The 15,694-nt window shown below is 44.1% G+C and overlaps 1 protein-coding gene across 2 annotated transcripts; it reads left to right on the top strand.

Annotated features, from left to right (window-relative positions):
* The first annotated feature begins 544 nt into the window (after positions 1-544).
* Positions 545-11,589, top strand: RPL22 (ribosomal protein L22). 2 transcript variants are annotated; one of them, XM_058304556.2, is made up of 5 exons: positions 610-713; positions 2,445-2,549; positions 7,448-7,572; positions 10,553-10,603; positions 11,389-11,589. In XM_058304556.2, the coding sequence occupies exons 1-5, from the start codon at positions 702-704 to the stop codon at positions 11,531-11,533; spliced, it is 438 nt and encodes a 145-aa protein (XP_058160539.1). In that variant the 5' UTR covers positions 610-701; the 3' UTR covers positions 11,534-11,589. The 2 variants fall into 2 exon arrangements, with proteins under 2 accessions (XP_004454912.1, XP_058160539.1); XM_004454855.5 differs by lacking the exon at positions 10,553-10,603 and having other exon boundaries at positions 545-713.
* The last annotated feature ends 4,105 nt before the right edge of the window (positions 11,590-15,694 follow it).

Raw genomic sequence — 15,694 nt, forward strand, 5'->3', positions numbered from 1 at the left:
AACCTGCCTTTTAATTAGATCCCTAGGTAATTTATTTCTAAGTGCAAGTTTGAGAAGCACTGGTATAGAAGAATTTTGGGAAGTGGGAAGCTAGAAGCTGGAAAGCTAGGAGGCGGTGATCATAGGGTGGGCTGCTTGAATCTGAGATTCTGGAGGGATCCAATCTGGCAGTGCGCCTGACTGCAGCCAGGACGGGTAGTACTGGAAGACCTGACCCACCGCCTGAACTTCCAAGCTGGGCGGTTTTTGAAGAAGAGATAGAGGTTGGGGCATGGGGATTTATAATCTCCTAACTTTCTCCATGGCCAGAAGGGCCTCACCTTACTAAGTTGGCATCCCATCCCACTAGTTTATAATTTGTGGTTTGGTCAATTTCCCTTTTTTTTTTTTCCCTTTCCAAAGACTTTTCAAAGTAGAGTCAACCCCCCTATTTCACTTTGGACTCGTCCTTCCCCTCTGATCGTTCGCAGTGGAACAGGCCATCTGGCCTCCTTCCGGCCCCCCGCCCCCTAGCTGGTTGGGACGGGCTTCGCATTCAGGGAACACGAATCGCTGGCTATCTCACAGAACACACGACGCTGCGGTGATCGATGGGGCGTGGCCGAGCGATTAGCGCCCCCTGAACAGTGCGTGCCCTGCGCGCTGCGGGCTCTTTGCGTCTGCGTAGTTCGCCAAACCCTCTTTCTGCCTCCGCTGCCGCCATGGCGCCCGTGGTTAGTATGGCTCCGCGTGAGGCCTCTGCTCGCGGGAGGCACGTGGGCTTGGCCGGCCCGGCCGGTGCCCAGACTCGCGAGGGACGTCGTTCGGCAGCGCCTGGATGGGGCCAGGCTTCTGCTGGGCACGGCACGTTGTGGGCGGAGGAGGCCGCGGCCTGACGCCGGGAGGGAGGTCCGGGCGCTCTCGGAGGCCGTGGCTCGGCCTCGCGCCCTGCCTGGGGTCGGCAGGAAGCCGAGCGTGGAGGCTCCGGCCTGGGCCGGTCACTGGGCGTTGGAGCCCGGCGTGGGGCATTCGGGGTCTGGGCTTGGTTACCCTCGCGGGGGGCGGGCAGGAAGGGAACCTGCCGTCCTTGGGGGCTGCGCATTCGGGAAACCTATGGCCAAGCTCAGGGACCAGTGGAAATGGTCCCCGAAAGGCTGGCCTCTTGAGGGACAAAGCCTGCGTTCAAGGAGCTCTTTGGCGTCCCCGGAGGAAATTAGTTTCTCAGGGCGCAGCTGTACACATCCTTTTTGGTGTAGAGCAAAGACCCCTAATTCCATTCTCTCTTACTAAGACTGGGAATGGGCTGTACGGCGCCCTCATGCGAAAATGCCCTTGTTTTTCGGTGTTTCCACGGAATAGCCTAACTTTCCCTCAGTTGGGACTCCGTGGTTAACAATTTCATTTGCCTTATTCTTTGTGCCTGGAGGAGCTTTTAGACACTTCTCTGCATATGTGTGCCTTTGGTGTAAAGCTGTCCCGGGAGGCTAAAGCCCGTGGTGGGCAGGAACTTTTCCTTGCTGATTTTATATTTACGGGACTGGTAACACAGTCTCTTGATTGTTATTGGGAAGAGATGTGAAGGGAAAAAAATTTGCAGTAGCTAAATGTTTAAAAAGTTAATCCAAGTTACTAAAAGTTTAAGATGAGGTTCTTTTAAAAACGAAGGGAAGTAAAACGTGTTTTTCAAAAGGCATATTTAGACTAAGCAAAACTTTGAAGTGGAAGTAAGGTAAGTTGTACAGGTGCATTTTCAGTGGTGTTGGAGTTTGTAAAAGATGTAAATATGTAGATGAAGATAGTTTCCTGAGAGTAAAGAAACTGAACTCTTAGAGTATGTGCTGTCACTGGGTGGTTTGGAAGTCCTGGTTCATAGAATCAACCAAAAGGCCTGAAATTGTTGACAGCGTTGTTGTAATTCGAACCCCGTCCAACCTGAATAGTTGTGTGGCTAAAATCCTGTTCTGTGGCCCTATCTGCTGCTCCTGAAGAGGAGGGTGAGGTGAGGCAGGATTAAGGGAGAGGCGCTAAAGTAGATCGGGACTGGACTCCAGAGAGTTAGGGACAGGGCCTGATTTTAGACTAAAATTGTTTTAGGTGTTCAAGGCCTTCTGTGCCTGTGTCTTAATCCTAGAATAAAACAACTAAACAGCATTTAAAAAAACTGTATTTGGAATTGTTAGGATAAATAAACTTTTAAAAAAATTGGTCTTTCATAAGCAAATAGGTTTATATACCTTCAGAGGTTGGGGAGCCTGGGAGATGTAACTGAGTCAAGACTGGTGGAATGATTTCCCCATCAAAATTGTTTGACACGGGCTCCTGAATTTCCTAGTACGGCATCTTTGGTGTCATCCTAATGCTACATTGGGCAGAGCGTGGCCTGTGCAAGGGAACACAACTCCATGGGTTTTGCATTTGTATGTTTTTACACCTCTGGCATTTTTTTTGGTTTTGTATCTTCTTAGAAAAAGCTTGTGGTGAAGGGGGGCAAAAAAAAGAAGCAGGTTCTGAAGTTCACTCTTGACTGCACCCACCCAGTAGAAGATGGAATCATGGATGCTGCCAATTTTGTAAGTTATGTTTTGATGGCCACTCTTTACAGAACTTTCTGAGATTGTTGAAAACTTCTAGGAATGCATTTCGGTTTCGGGCTTCTAGATGGCACCACAGTGGCTCCACTGGTTTAACTGAAAGTTTGGTCAACTTTCCCTCCTCCTCCTCCCTCCCCCACACCTTGCTCTTGTGTGTGCCACAGGGTTGTGAGGGAGAAATGAAACAGGATAGGCTTATAAATTTGTAAAGCCTTTAGCACATTGCCTGGCTTATAGATACTAGAGAACTATCTTATTTTTTCTGTGTTCCTCTCCACTTTTGAAAAAAGATTTTATTTAAAAGCTACCAGGAAACAGGCAAAGTGTTCATTGGATCCCAAATCCCCTTGAACTCCAGTGTGGGCTCACAGTGGAGGCCACTTGGTTCTGGGTCTCCCTGCTGGTCTGGAGCCCCATCTCCCAAGGCTTCTGTTTTATTATGCTACAGTGTTTGCTTTCACAGTTACTGTTGCACACTTGTGATTGGCACTTGGTTCTTTCAGCCCCAGCTCTGCTAATTTTTTGCCCCAGTATTTGGCCCATTCCTGAACCCCTTTACTGCCATTATTTGACTCTGCATGTTTGGCATTTTACTCTCTCCTTCTAATAGCCCTGCTAGGTGAATTCAGACTTACTATTTGTGTGCAGAAATCTCCTTGATTTCCACTTCCTCTTCAGTCTTTAGAAGGTCAGCTATTGCTAAAGCCAATATTACAGCAAAAATATTTTTAATTTTTTTAAAGAAGTCGTGAGCATATAAAACAATCCTATGTAATGTACAGAATTCCCATACATTTCTCTTCCACCAACACCTTACATTGTCATGGAACATTTGTTACAGGTTATTAAAACCAAAAAACAAAACACGATCAGACTGTTACCACTAACTGATCCATAGTGTATACTTGGTATATTTTTTCCATACTCCCCCATTATTAACACACTTTTAGTATTGTACATTTCCTGTAGTTCATGAGAGAACATTCATATTTTATACTGTTAATCATCGTCCATCTTCTACCTCATGGTTCACTGTGTTATACAGTCCCAGGCCTTGTACGTGCTATCCAGAGTGTACACTCAGTGGCTCTCACTTTTGTCAGAGCTGTGCAGTCATCACCCCAGTAAACCATTGAACATTTTCCTTGTTCCAGAAGAAAAAATCGCATATCACTCTATTATTGATATAATACCTTTTTTTTTTTTGGCACTGATGCAAGAATATTACAATTTTCCTGTTAAGTATAGTCCATAAGTTACATTAATTGTATTTTCCTCATGTATATATATATTTTTTGGCAACTCTGCTGGGACCTGAATCATGTATATATTCTTAGCATCTTTTAATAGTGATGTACGTTCTAGCTCATAGAAGAACATTCTTTTATTTGTATTAACTACAATCCTCATCTACCTCTGGTTTATTATTCAGTTCCTAGATTATTCTCTAGCTTTCTTTGAACTGATATTTATGTCCCTAGACTACCCGTTTAGGCAACAATCTGGTTTATAAACCAGCTGTGTTATACCATCAACTCTGCATTTCCACACTTTTATAGTCAAACTAATTGAAAATTCTACATATGTTAAGCATCAGTACTCCTTCTCAGCCTTCCTCTTATCCCCCAGTAACCTATATTCTAGGTTTTAACTCTGTGTGTTTGTTCTTCATATTCTTAGTTCATATTGTGAGACCATGTAATATTTGTCCTTTTGTGTCGACTTGACTCAGCATAATGCCCTCAAGGTTCCTGCATGTTCTCATATGTGTCCCATTTTCATTTCTTCTTAGAGCAGCGTAGTATTCTATTTTATATATATACCACTGGTTGATGGACACTTGGGTTGTTTCCATCTTTTGGCAATTGTGAATAATGCTGCTATGAGCATCCGTGTGCAAATGTTTGTTTGCATCAGTGTTTTCAGTTTTTCTGGATATATTCTTACTAGAGGTATTGCCAGATCATTCAGCAGTTCTATATTTAGCTTCTTGAGGAACCACCAAACTAGGCTGCACCATTCTCCATTCCCACCGACAGTGAAGTAGTGTTCCTATTTCTCCACGTTCTTTCCAGCACTTGTGGGTTTCTGTTTTTTTAAGAATGTCCATTCTATGAGGCGTGAGATGATACCTCATTGTAGGTTTGATTTGCATTTCCCTAATAGATAGTGATGGTGAACTTTTTTTTTTTTAAATTCCCACCCCTCTGGCTTGCTTCCTGTCTGCTTTCTGTGTCCATTCACTGTGTGTTCTTCTGTGTGTCTGCATTTTATTTTTTTATTTTTTTATTTTTTTTAAGACTTATTTATTTATTTGTTTCTCACCCCTCCGCCCTGCCCCAGCCCCAGTTGTCTGTTCTGTGTCTATTTGCTGCGTATTTTTCTTTGTCTGCTTCTGTTGTTGTCAGTGGCACGGGAATCTGTTTCTTTTTTTTGTTGTTGCGTCATCTTGTGGTGTCAGCTTTCCTTGTATGCGGTACCATACTTGGGCAGGCTGCACTTTCATGCTGGGCAGCTCTCCTTACGGGGTGTACTCCTTGCTGGGACACCCTTGCGTGGCACGGCACTCTTTGCGCACATCAGCACTGTGCATGGGCCAGCTCCACATGGGTCAAGGAGGCCCGGGGTTTGAACCGCGGACCTCCCATGTGGTAGAGGAATGCCCTAACCACTGGGCCAAGTCCGCTTTCTGCATTTTATTTTTATTTGTCTTCCCCCTACCCTGTGGCTGGTTTGTTGTTTACTCTCTGTGTCCATTCCCTGCGTGCTTTTCTGTGTTTTTACTTGTCTCCCTTTTTGTTGCGTCACCTTGCTGAGTCGGCTATCTGTGGCGCTTGCGGGCCGGGTGGCTCTCAGCGGCATGCAGGCAAGCCTGCCTTCACAAGGAGGCCCCGGGACATGAACTCAGGGTCTCCCTTACGGTAGATGGGAGATCTCATTTATTCCTTCTTTTGTTGCTCATGCTTTCGGTATAAGGTTAAAGAAACCCCCACCTACCTCCAGGTCTTTTTTTTTTTTTAAAGATTTATTTATTTATTTCTCCCCCCCCCCCCCCCCCCCGCCCCGTTGTCTGTTCTCTGAGTCCATTTGCTGCGTCGTCTTTGTCTGCTTCTGTTGTTGTCAGTGGCACGGGAATCTGTGTTTCTCTTTATTGCGTCATCTTGTTGTGTCAGTTCTCCTTGTGTGTGGCATCATTCCTGGGCAGGCTGCACTTCCTTTCGCGCTGGGGCGGCTCTCCTTGAGGGGTGCATTCCTTGCGCGTGGGGCTCCCCTACACGGGGAACACCCCTGCATGGCACGGCACTCCTTGCGCACATCAGCACTGCACGTGGGCCAGCTCCATACGGGTGGAGGCCCAGGGTTTGAACCGCGGACCTCCCATGTGGTAGACGGACGCCCTAACCACTGGGCCAAGTCCGCTGCCCCCCCCCCTTTTTTTTTTTTTTTTAAGACATTGTATTCACTTGCTTTGACAACCATACCTTTTTATTTTTTAAGATTTGTTTTATTTATTCATTTCTCCCATCCCCTTGTTTGCACTTGCTGTGTCTGTTCATCTTCCTCATTTCTTTCGGAGGCAGCTGGGACTGAACCCAGGACTTCTGATGTGGGAGAGAGGTGCCTAATTGCTTGAGCCACCTACATTCCCTTACCTCCAGATCTTGAAGCTGCTTCCCTACGTTTTCTTCTAGGACTTTTATGGTTCTAGCTTTTATATTTAGGTCTTTGATCCATTTCAAGTTAATTTTTGTATAAGGTGTGAGGTAGGGTCTTCTTTCTTTCTTTTGGGTATGGATATTGGATATAGCACTATTACAACAAAAGTAATTTTAAAGTAAGAAAAATTAAAGGCTCAACCCATAGTCCCTGACTCACTGGATGGAAATTAGGTGACCTCTTAGAGTGTGCTAGCACTGTTCTTTAGCTGCCTTTGCATCCCATTCTTAAGAGTCCCTCAGTGGCTCCTTTCTCATCAGGCTGTCCAATGACTTCATGCTTTTCTCTTTGTCCTCTTTTCCCTCTTAACTTCAGAGACTTCCCATTTGTATTCTCTATCCTTTCTCTGCATCACTTATCTGTGGGTATGTTTTTTCTTCCACATGCCTCTTTAGGAAAGAAAACTTGAATAATTCGAATAATTTACTGATCTCAGATTCAGTGGTCAAGATTTCTGACCGAATCACACTTTACCCCCTTAGCAGTTAATGTGGTGCAAATTGAATTGCTAAAGCAAGGCTCTTTGGAGTTACGGAGTGAGTGGAATCTCGTGTCATTATAACAAAACCACCACCATGAAGACGTCTTCCTTTTTGGACAAAAACCCTGGAAATCCATGGAGACAGACTTGCATAGACGCCCCGCCAAGGCGTTTACAGAGGGTCCACCTCTGGGCTCCTGGGTTCCTGTCCCCTAGTGTTTGCGCAGCTCCTGAGCAGTTGATGCCGTCTGGTTTTTTTCCTTCTAGGTTGAAGATGTTACTTTCTCTGACGGTACTGAGACCAGTGCTTTACACTCTGTAGATTCAGAAGTCACTTGTAGTTTGGGTTGCCCTTATCCATAAAGCTTGGGCCCTGGGTCTCCTGTCTGCTCTTTATTTACTCTTTGACCTGTGGGTACTTGGCCTGCTGAACCTTCCATTTGGGGGCATATTTGACCTTATGTGGAAGCAGTTAAGTATGTTGGTGCTAGAATATGGTGTTATTATATAATCTATATAAAGTTGTATAGTACCACTTTCTATCTTTTTCTAGAGCTCAGAACTATTAGCAGCTAAAGATTTGCTGCCATTTTTTTAAAAAGGTGGAACATTTATAAAAAAATGTTGGTGAGATGGGTGAACCTGTTAATTCATTAATTGGTAAAATTAATTTCCACAGGAGCAGTTTCTGCAAGAAAGAATCAAAGTTAATGGAAAAGCTGGTAATCTTGGTGGAGGGGTCGTAACCATTGAAAGGAGCAAGAGCAAGATTACCGTAACCTCAGAGGTGCCCTTTTCCAAAAGGTAAGGGAGAGCAGCAGGTGGCTCTCAGATCCCTGTCCTCACCCTTGAACAGGAGGAGTTGGTTTTGTAGCTGGATCTGGTAATTGCTGGAACAGTACCTCTAGAACAAAGGAGGAAAGGAATGAATGGATATTGTGATGATAGTTTAAAGACATCAACTTCTGGTAGATTTTTCTTTAATTTTGTCTTTCCCAGGCTAAAGTTTTTCCAGCAGTAAGGTTGTTTAGACTTGTTTAGACAATACTCTTTTTTTTTATTTTTTGAGGTACTGGGGCTAGGAATTGAACCCAGGACCTCATATGTAGGAAGCCAGCGTTCAACCACTGAGCCACATCAGCTTCCTTGAGTTGTTTTTTTTTATCTGTTTTGCATGTTTTTTTTTGTTTTCAGGAGGTACTGGGAACCGAACCCGGGACATGCAGGCGCTCAGTTGCTTGAATAACATCCACTCCCTGGACAGTATTTTTAAAAATAAAGATGATGTTTCCTTTGTCTCTAGATCTTAACAGAGAACTTATATTTTTAATTCCGCACAACTTTTTTCCCCCTGTGAGTGCTATTGTGGCATTGGGCAAGAGTTTGAATATCCCAGTTTCAGACTTAAGCCATTCCATGTCATTCCTGCCAGCCTGTGGTCCTTTTCAAGATGGACACAGTATTCACTTTACCTGCATGCTATAGGGGAGTTGTTTTGACAATGAAGTTGAGACATTTTTTAAGTTGCTAGAAATACCTAGGTGCTTAGCTCATTTTTAGGAACATTTGTTCATACTGAATTAGGTAGTAGGACACTTCAAGGTGTTTTTGAGACAAAACGGTTTTATACTTAAGACTTTGATTTTAATTTTAGCTATTAGTCAGGAGGTGATGTATTAGTCATTTGATTTCCTATCAGGGAAATAGACGTGATCAGGTATATTTACATAACATGTATATATGTAAATACTATCAGATTTATTATAGGAATTATCTCATGTGACTGTTAGGATTGGCATGTCCAAATTCCATAGGACAAAGTCACATACTGGGAACTCTTTAAGTTTTTGATGAATTACCCCAGCGAAGCAGACTGGAGTAGGGATGGAAATTCTTCTTCCTTTAGTGCTGAAATCATCAGTTTTCCATTTAAGGCTGTAAACTAATTGGATGAGAATTCTCTCATTGATTAGAGGCAGCCTCTTTTTTTTTTTTTCCTTATTTTTTTATTTTTTATTTTTTTTGTCTTTATTCATTTTTTTAATATTACATTAAAAAAATATGAGGTCCCCATATACTCTCCACCCCCCTCACCCCACTCCTCCGCCCATAGCAACATTCTCCTCCATCATCATGAGACATTCATTGCATTTGGTGAATACATCTCTGAGCATCATTGCTCCTCATGGTCAGTGGTCCACATCATAGCCCACACTCTCCCACATTCCACCCAGTGGGCCATGAGAAGACATCCAATGTCTGGTAATTGTCCCTGCAGCACCACCCAGGACAGCTCCAAGTCCCAAAAATGGGAGGCATCCTCTTTTGTCGATTGTAGTCGTAACCAGCCTTAAGGGCCACTGAGTGACTAAAGGTTTAAATCTACTAAATATCTTGACAATAACAGGCCAGTGTTTGCCTGACCAAACAATTGGGCACAATAGCCTAGCTACTCTTTTTCAAAATGTTAAATATATATATTTTAAATTAGAGAAGTTGTGGGTCTGTGGAACAATCATACATAAAATACAGGGTTCTCCTATACCACCCTATTATTAGCACCTTGCATTGGTGTGGTACCTTTGTTCCAATAGATGAAAGCACATTTTTATAATTGTACTGTTAAGTATAGCCCGTGGTTTAATTTAGGGTTCACTGTTGGCATTTTGCAGTCCCTGAATTAAAAAAAAAAAAATTCACTCTAGTAACATATATAAGACTTAAAATTCCTCTTTTTAACAACATTCAATTATATAATTCACTGCTGTTATTTAAGTTCACAGTGTTGTGCTACCATCACCAAAGGTTAAATTTTGTAAAAGAAGCACTAGCAGCGGTCTGGAGCCAGACCTTTGCATTCGTCTGTGTGAAGGGCTTTGGCTTTGCATTGTGCTGCAGTAAAGACGGATGTGAAGAGCTGGTGAGCCCAGCCCTGTGACCTAGCCACTCTTGACCCGTGAGTTTAACTATCACAGTTGAGGATCAAGCTGAAGAAATAGTCAGAATGGCTGCATTGTTTTTATTTGCATAGAACGATTTGATAGATGAGATATGGGAGGGACCAAGGTATGTAAAACATCCAACTTGTTGGGTTTTAGCAGAGCCTGTGGAGAAGATTCCATAACCTTTTTGTGACCTGTGTCCAAATTTTTCAACTTAGTGGGAGAATGTCTTCCTAACACATCTTTAGTTTACACACATTTTCTGTTCTTTACCCAAGGGAGAGGGGAAGGAGCCCTAATCTTCTATTATGTCTTTCCTTTCTTAATGACGATAATTAGGTTTTTCTTGTCTTTGAACTTCTGCAGGTTTTTACCTAATTGTTTCCCTCAATATTTTCTTCTCCTTTTTCAAGGGAGGTGTGGGGGATTGAACCCAGGACCTTGTACATGGGAAACAGGTGCTTAGCCACTGAGCCACATCTGCACCCTAATGAGAATTGGCTTTGTTTGCCTGCTTGCTTGTTTTCAGGAGGTACTGAGGATTGAACCTGAGGCCTCATACGTGGGAAATAGGTGTTCCCCCTCAACATTCTGTTATGAAAATTGTCAAACTACCTAAACTTCAGAATTAAAAGAATAGAGTATGATAGAAAAAATAATGGTAGAAAAGAGTGTTTTTTAAATGGGAGGATAGGATGAATTTATTTCTGTGTAGGGAAAGTGGGTAGAAGTGAACTGAGACCTTCACTTCTTTGTGGAGGTGACTGTTGACGTAAGCTTTAAATGGTCTTTAGTTCTTGGGGGCGGGTGGATTTGCTTTAACATTTGGCACTTGTTGATAGGCCTGGGGTTGGCATGTTCATCTCATTTACTCCCTGGGATAACCTGGAAAGGTGAGTATCACTGGTCTCATTTTATAGTGGGAAAAGCTGAGGTTTGGGTGGCATCATATTCCCTCCTCTTATGGTTTTTGGAAAATGCCATAACTTCAGGGCCTTGGAGGCAAGCAGGTGAGCGAGGAAAGAAGATTGCAGGCTCTTTCTAGTTAGGCTGTTGGGCACCAGAAGCCAGTGGCTGCCTTTACATAAAGAGCTAGGTTCCTGATAGGCAGTTTGCAGTGGTGACTATGGAGCTCTTACCCATGTGAAGGCAGCGGTTAGGCAAATGGATGAAGACATGTCTGTCCTCTTGCTGCCAGAAGCCAAATGAGCACGTTGGCAGGGTGAGTGCCTCATCACCAAAGGGAGAAGCCAGTTGAATACCCAAACGTGCTCACAGGGAGCTTTGGAATCAGCGACCTCTGTGAGGGACGTAGCTCCTTGGAAACCTGATTCCCTGGGAAGGTTGTGAAGGCCGTGTGCTTAGCTGTCTGTCAGTACCTACAGCGGGAGCCTTTTCCAGGTTTGTAGGTATTTCCTGGTGGTAATTGTCTAATGGTCAACAGTTAGGTCTACTTACCTGTCCTTGTTTTTATTGCCAGTTCAGATGAAATGTGGCTGCTACCTTTGTGTCTTAAAGCACTGGCTAGGTGTAGTGCCATATCTGCCATTTTTGAAGGGTGGGAAAATATATTGAATTTTAGTAACCTCAGGTGGTGGGTTTTATAAAAGTTAAAACGTTTCAGAATGCAGAAAGTCCCAACTGTCTAGTGTAGTCCTCAAGTGTCCTCTCTCTGCAGGTATTTGAAATATCTCACCAAAAAATATTTGAAGAAGAATAATCTACGTGATTGGTTGCGTGTAGTTGCCAACAGCAAGGAAAGCTATGAATTACGCTACTTCCAGATTAACCAGGATGAAGAAGAGGAGGAAGATGAGGATTAAAACTCACTTATCCTGGATTTTTGTATGAGTCATTTAATAAAACTTGGGAACCCAAATGGTGGTGATCCTTGTATCTCTGCGCTGTGGATCAAACAGAAAACTGGAAATCATAGTAAAAGGGCTTTACATGGGCTGCCACTCACTGAATTGTAATAAGATTGCTTTCTCCTGCCTGAAAATTTCGGTTCTTTTTGTATTATCAAAATAGAAAGTCTACTTTAAGGGACCTGGTAATGGCCTGCCCTGGGGTGGTTGGTTAAGAGGGTGGGGGTAGGAGCTTCAGGTGGTTACTTTTCTAAAAGTGTGACAGTTCATCTGGTGCTTTTCTCGAAGAGCAAGACTCAGGAATACAAATAGTCAGATTCCTAATTAAACAAGTGACTTCTGCGGTTCTTGTCTGCTGAGAAAATGGCAGTGTCAAAGAAGAATGCAGGTTTCTGGGCATTTGGCTTTTTCTGAATTACAAATTACTCTTGATACTATTAATGTATGTTAATCCTTTTCCTTCCTTTAGAAATAAAATGCCCCTCAGAATTGCTACATATTCTATTCTTGAGAAGAAGGTTTCGAGAGTGAATGTAAAAGTCCCAGGTTTTTAATTAAGTGAATCTCAACTGTACAAAAATGAATTTTTAAAAATCATCGTTTCTGCAAGTCTTGCTTTGCAACAAGCGGTCACTTTGGCCTCCAGCAGAGGGAGCTGGAGCTGAGCACTAGCTGACCTCCAGGAGTGGACGCCTGTGTGTTGCAAATGGCTGTGGATTTTTTTGATGCTGAGAACTGGGTAGTCTTCTCGTTGAGGGTGGGGCACGAAGAACAAGTGCTGAGGATGTTCGAAAGAAATTTCAGGATCCCAGGAAGTAGTAGTTTCCATACCATTTAGGCTGTGATTGGTTCAGATATAAACAATGATGCTTCAAATTAACATAAATAACCAAACCGAAAAAGTTCCTGCAAGGTAATGGGGGAGAAGCCAGGTCTCCTCTCGGGATTTTGTTGCCATGTGCAGAGGCTGGAGAACTGAACGATTATTAATGAGGCTGTAAAGATGTAATTGTTGCCGAGCAAAAAGAAAGTATTTGAGGGGGGCTCTGTAAAGAGACCCTGATGCCTTGTACCCATCTACAATCTAAACAATTCTGCCAAAATACCTTGTTTTATAATTACGGTGTATAAAATTCATGTTTCTAGAGAGCTCACCTGCTAATTTCCGTACCTGAGCGCCTTGTGATCTGGTTGCAGAGCTGGAAATTGTGTGCAGTTCCAGCGGGTGAGCTCAATTTAACATTCGGTGCTCCTTGGATTGAATTGAACATGTTGAGGCTTTGCAATTTCATTTGTAGTAAAGGCCCTCGTATTTCCTATTTCTATGCAAATTTCTTGAAGCAGAATTGTTTGCACATTTCTCCTCTGCCCTGGCAGAAGGCAGGATTTTGAAACTTCATTGAGGCATCAGTTGGTCTTGACATTGTCCTGACTGCCCTTGCGGTGACTATTAACTTGATGAGTAAATCTGTGACATGAATTTGCAAATTTTGTTCGATTTATGTTCCCGTGTAGCAATTCTTAGTTTGGTTGTAAAAATTAGCCCTGGGCTGAAATTAGCATGTAAGGTTATTATTTTTAAACTAAACTTGCCCCAGATTTAAGAACTTGTAATAAAATTGAAGCACATTGGTTTTTCTATGCCTTTTTGAACTCTTGTAATTGAGGATTTTAATTACATTTTATATTAAAGTGGCTGATGTGGCTACTATTATTGTGCAAGGCTTTTTTTTTTTTTAATTTTTAAAGAGTTGGCATGTTAATCTGTTCGGCAACACAATATATGTCTTCATGGGTGAACTGCTGTACCAACAGTAACTTTGGTTTTCCTTAGGTTTGAGAAGAAGTGCTCACTTCCGTTTCCTTCACCTTGGTCGTGCTGATTTGCCTCAACGTAGTGATTCTGGAGTTGGCTGTAACCAGCTCTCCATGTAGCCTTTCTTCAGCTCCAGAGCCTGGAGAATAATTTTGCAAACACATGACTTTCTGATGGGGAGTCTTGTGAACTTGAAGCGCATTGCACCCGTTTCTCCCTCTGCCCCAGCCACGTTCTGGGCCAGTTCCCTCGTGCCTGCGCTGCGTGGGCCTCCCTTCCTGGTCTCGGATAGAAAGGCCCAGGTTGGATCACGGAGGTTTCTAAAAGTAGCAAAATAGGAAGTTGGCTGCAGTCTTGTCAGCTCCTGGGTTTTTCAAACCCAGTCTTCTCAAGTGTATTGGTACACCTAAGGAAATAAGCGGTGGATTAATGCCCGTGACGCTAGGATCTGGTCTTTTTTTTTTTTTTTCCTTTTTCCTTCTGGTCATTTTTAAAGGTCTAATATTTGCTGTTTCCTTTAAAGAGTCTGAGATACCCCCCTCAACTTTTTCTTTGGTGAAAGTGTTTTTTCTTTTGAATAGTTTTCCCCTCATATCCCTTTCGAAATAACCAAATGGGTTTTCAAATGCCAAGGTCATTGTCAACACTGTAAACTGCTTCCTATCGCTAAATTTAGTGGTGCCTAGCACAGGGGTGTTAGAAACGTGTGTCGTGAGCATGCCGGGGTGTGTGGGCAGAGTGTGGGCGTTGGGGCATAGCAAATGTTTATGAAGATGACCAGAATTACAGGATGTTCTGGGCTGCTGGCATCTCAGTCGTTCCTGGAAGACTGAGAAGGACCCAAAGGAGGGATAACGGGCTACTGTTAGATCCCTGATGACCCCAGGAGAGGCGGCAGTAGGGTGCTGGCAGCTGCCTTCACTTCCGCGGGCGGCCCTTCCTGCCCACGTGACTCGGCCACAGGCTCATCCCGGTGTGGCGGAGCAGCTTAATGCAGAGCAGCCTGCTGGCCTTCCAAACCCGACAAGGGGAGCGGGTGTAGCTCAGTGGTTGAGTGCCTGCTTCCCAAGCTTGTGGTCCTGGGTCCAAAGCCTGGTATGTCCTTAAGAATAAAGTACTGAGAGGGGTCTCCCCTCGTGGGGCCCTTGGACTGAGCGTGCGTGGTTGGGTTGGAAGTCTCAGGTTGGGGGCCTGGCAGTGGGAGATGGTGGTCCCCCGACTGAGTGGGGTCTGGAGGCCTCTGAGATGGAAGGGCAGGTGGGAAAGGCCGTCCGAGGCCAGCTGGTGTTGAAGGTGGAAGGTTCGGGGTCCCTCGTCAAGGATGCCGCACTGGTGCTGGGCTCCCGTCTTGGGGAGGGGTTGGAGAAGCTGCGCCGTTTCCGGCCCATTTCTGGTCAAGCTCAGTCTAGGGCTGTGCAGTCCAGAAAGACCCCTGACCTGGCTTCTCAGGCTCAGGCTTGCAGCCCAGGGCACTTTTTTTTTTAAAAGCATATTTTATTGAGATATGGTCACACACGTTCTCTCCGAAGTGTACAATCAGTAGCTTTTAGTATAATGAGTGTTGTACATTCATCACCACAAGAAATTTCTAGAACAATTACTCCAAAAACAAAAACTCCACACCCCTTAGCAGTCACCTCTCAGTCCCTCTATCCTTCCCAGCCCTACATAACCACTAATCTATGCATAAAATGTAAATTAAATCAGTTCGTAAAGGTGGAATTAGATTAGTGGGTATGCCTCTTTGACCAGCTCCCACCTGCACCCCTCACGTGATTTGGATTCAGGGGGTACAAGGTCTGCACTTGGGGACATAGGCTTTGAGGACGATGCAGGTCTCCGTGCTGGGAGGCTGTGAAGCCAGGGCTGTGACCTTGACCTCCATGGCCTGCCCTGTGTGATTGGCAGGTCCCTGGCCTCGGGCAGCTGGTGTCACTAGGGGCAGCAGGTGCCACCGTGTGGAGTGCTGCTGCTAAAAGAAGTGTTTGTCCTCTGGCAGCATCGAGGAGTTGGGGTGGCCCAGGAGCAGAGGCCAAGGGTGGTCTGTAAGATTGCCTGGTGCAGCGCTGCTGTTGGAAAATATTTTTCCTCGGTGCTTTTATAACCAATACATTTTAAAATATATATTTTGATTTTCAACTGTCACTAAGGTGTAATTAGAAGCACTAGGATCTGCAAACATGAGAATCTTGTCTCCTGAAACTGTAACCCTAATGATAGGTTTGTTCTCAGAATCGCATAGTTTCTTGAATTTTCACCTTTTCAGGGATTGCTTCTAACATCAGGCATATTTGGTCCAC

This window comes from Dasypus novemcinctus, chromosome 9, assembly GCF_030445035.2.
Source record: "Dasypus novemcinctus isolate mDasNov1 chromosome 9, mDasNov1.1.hap2, whole genome shotgun sequence".
Classification (NCBI taxonomy): Eukaryota; Metazoa; Chordata; class Mammalia; order Cingulata; family Dasypodidae; genus Dasypus; species Dasypus novemcinctus.

Bases quoted from the DNA above. Each gene is read 5' to 3' on its own strand.
- RPL22 (XM_058304556.2), top strand. The intron at 2,550-7,447 runs GTAAGTTATGTT...TAATTTCCACAG, and splicing joins TCATGGATGCTGCCAATTTT to GAGCAGTTTCTGCAAGAAAG. The intron at 7,573-10,552 runs GTAAGGGAGAGC...ACTTGTTGATAG, and splicing joins GAGGTGCCCTTTTCCAAAAG to GCCTGGGGTTGGCATGTTCA.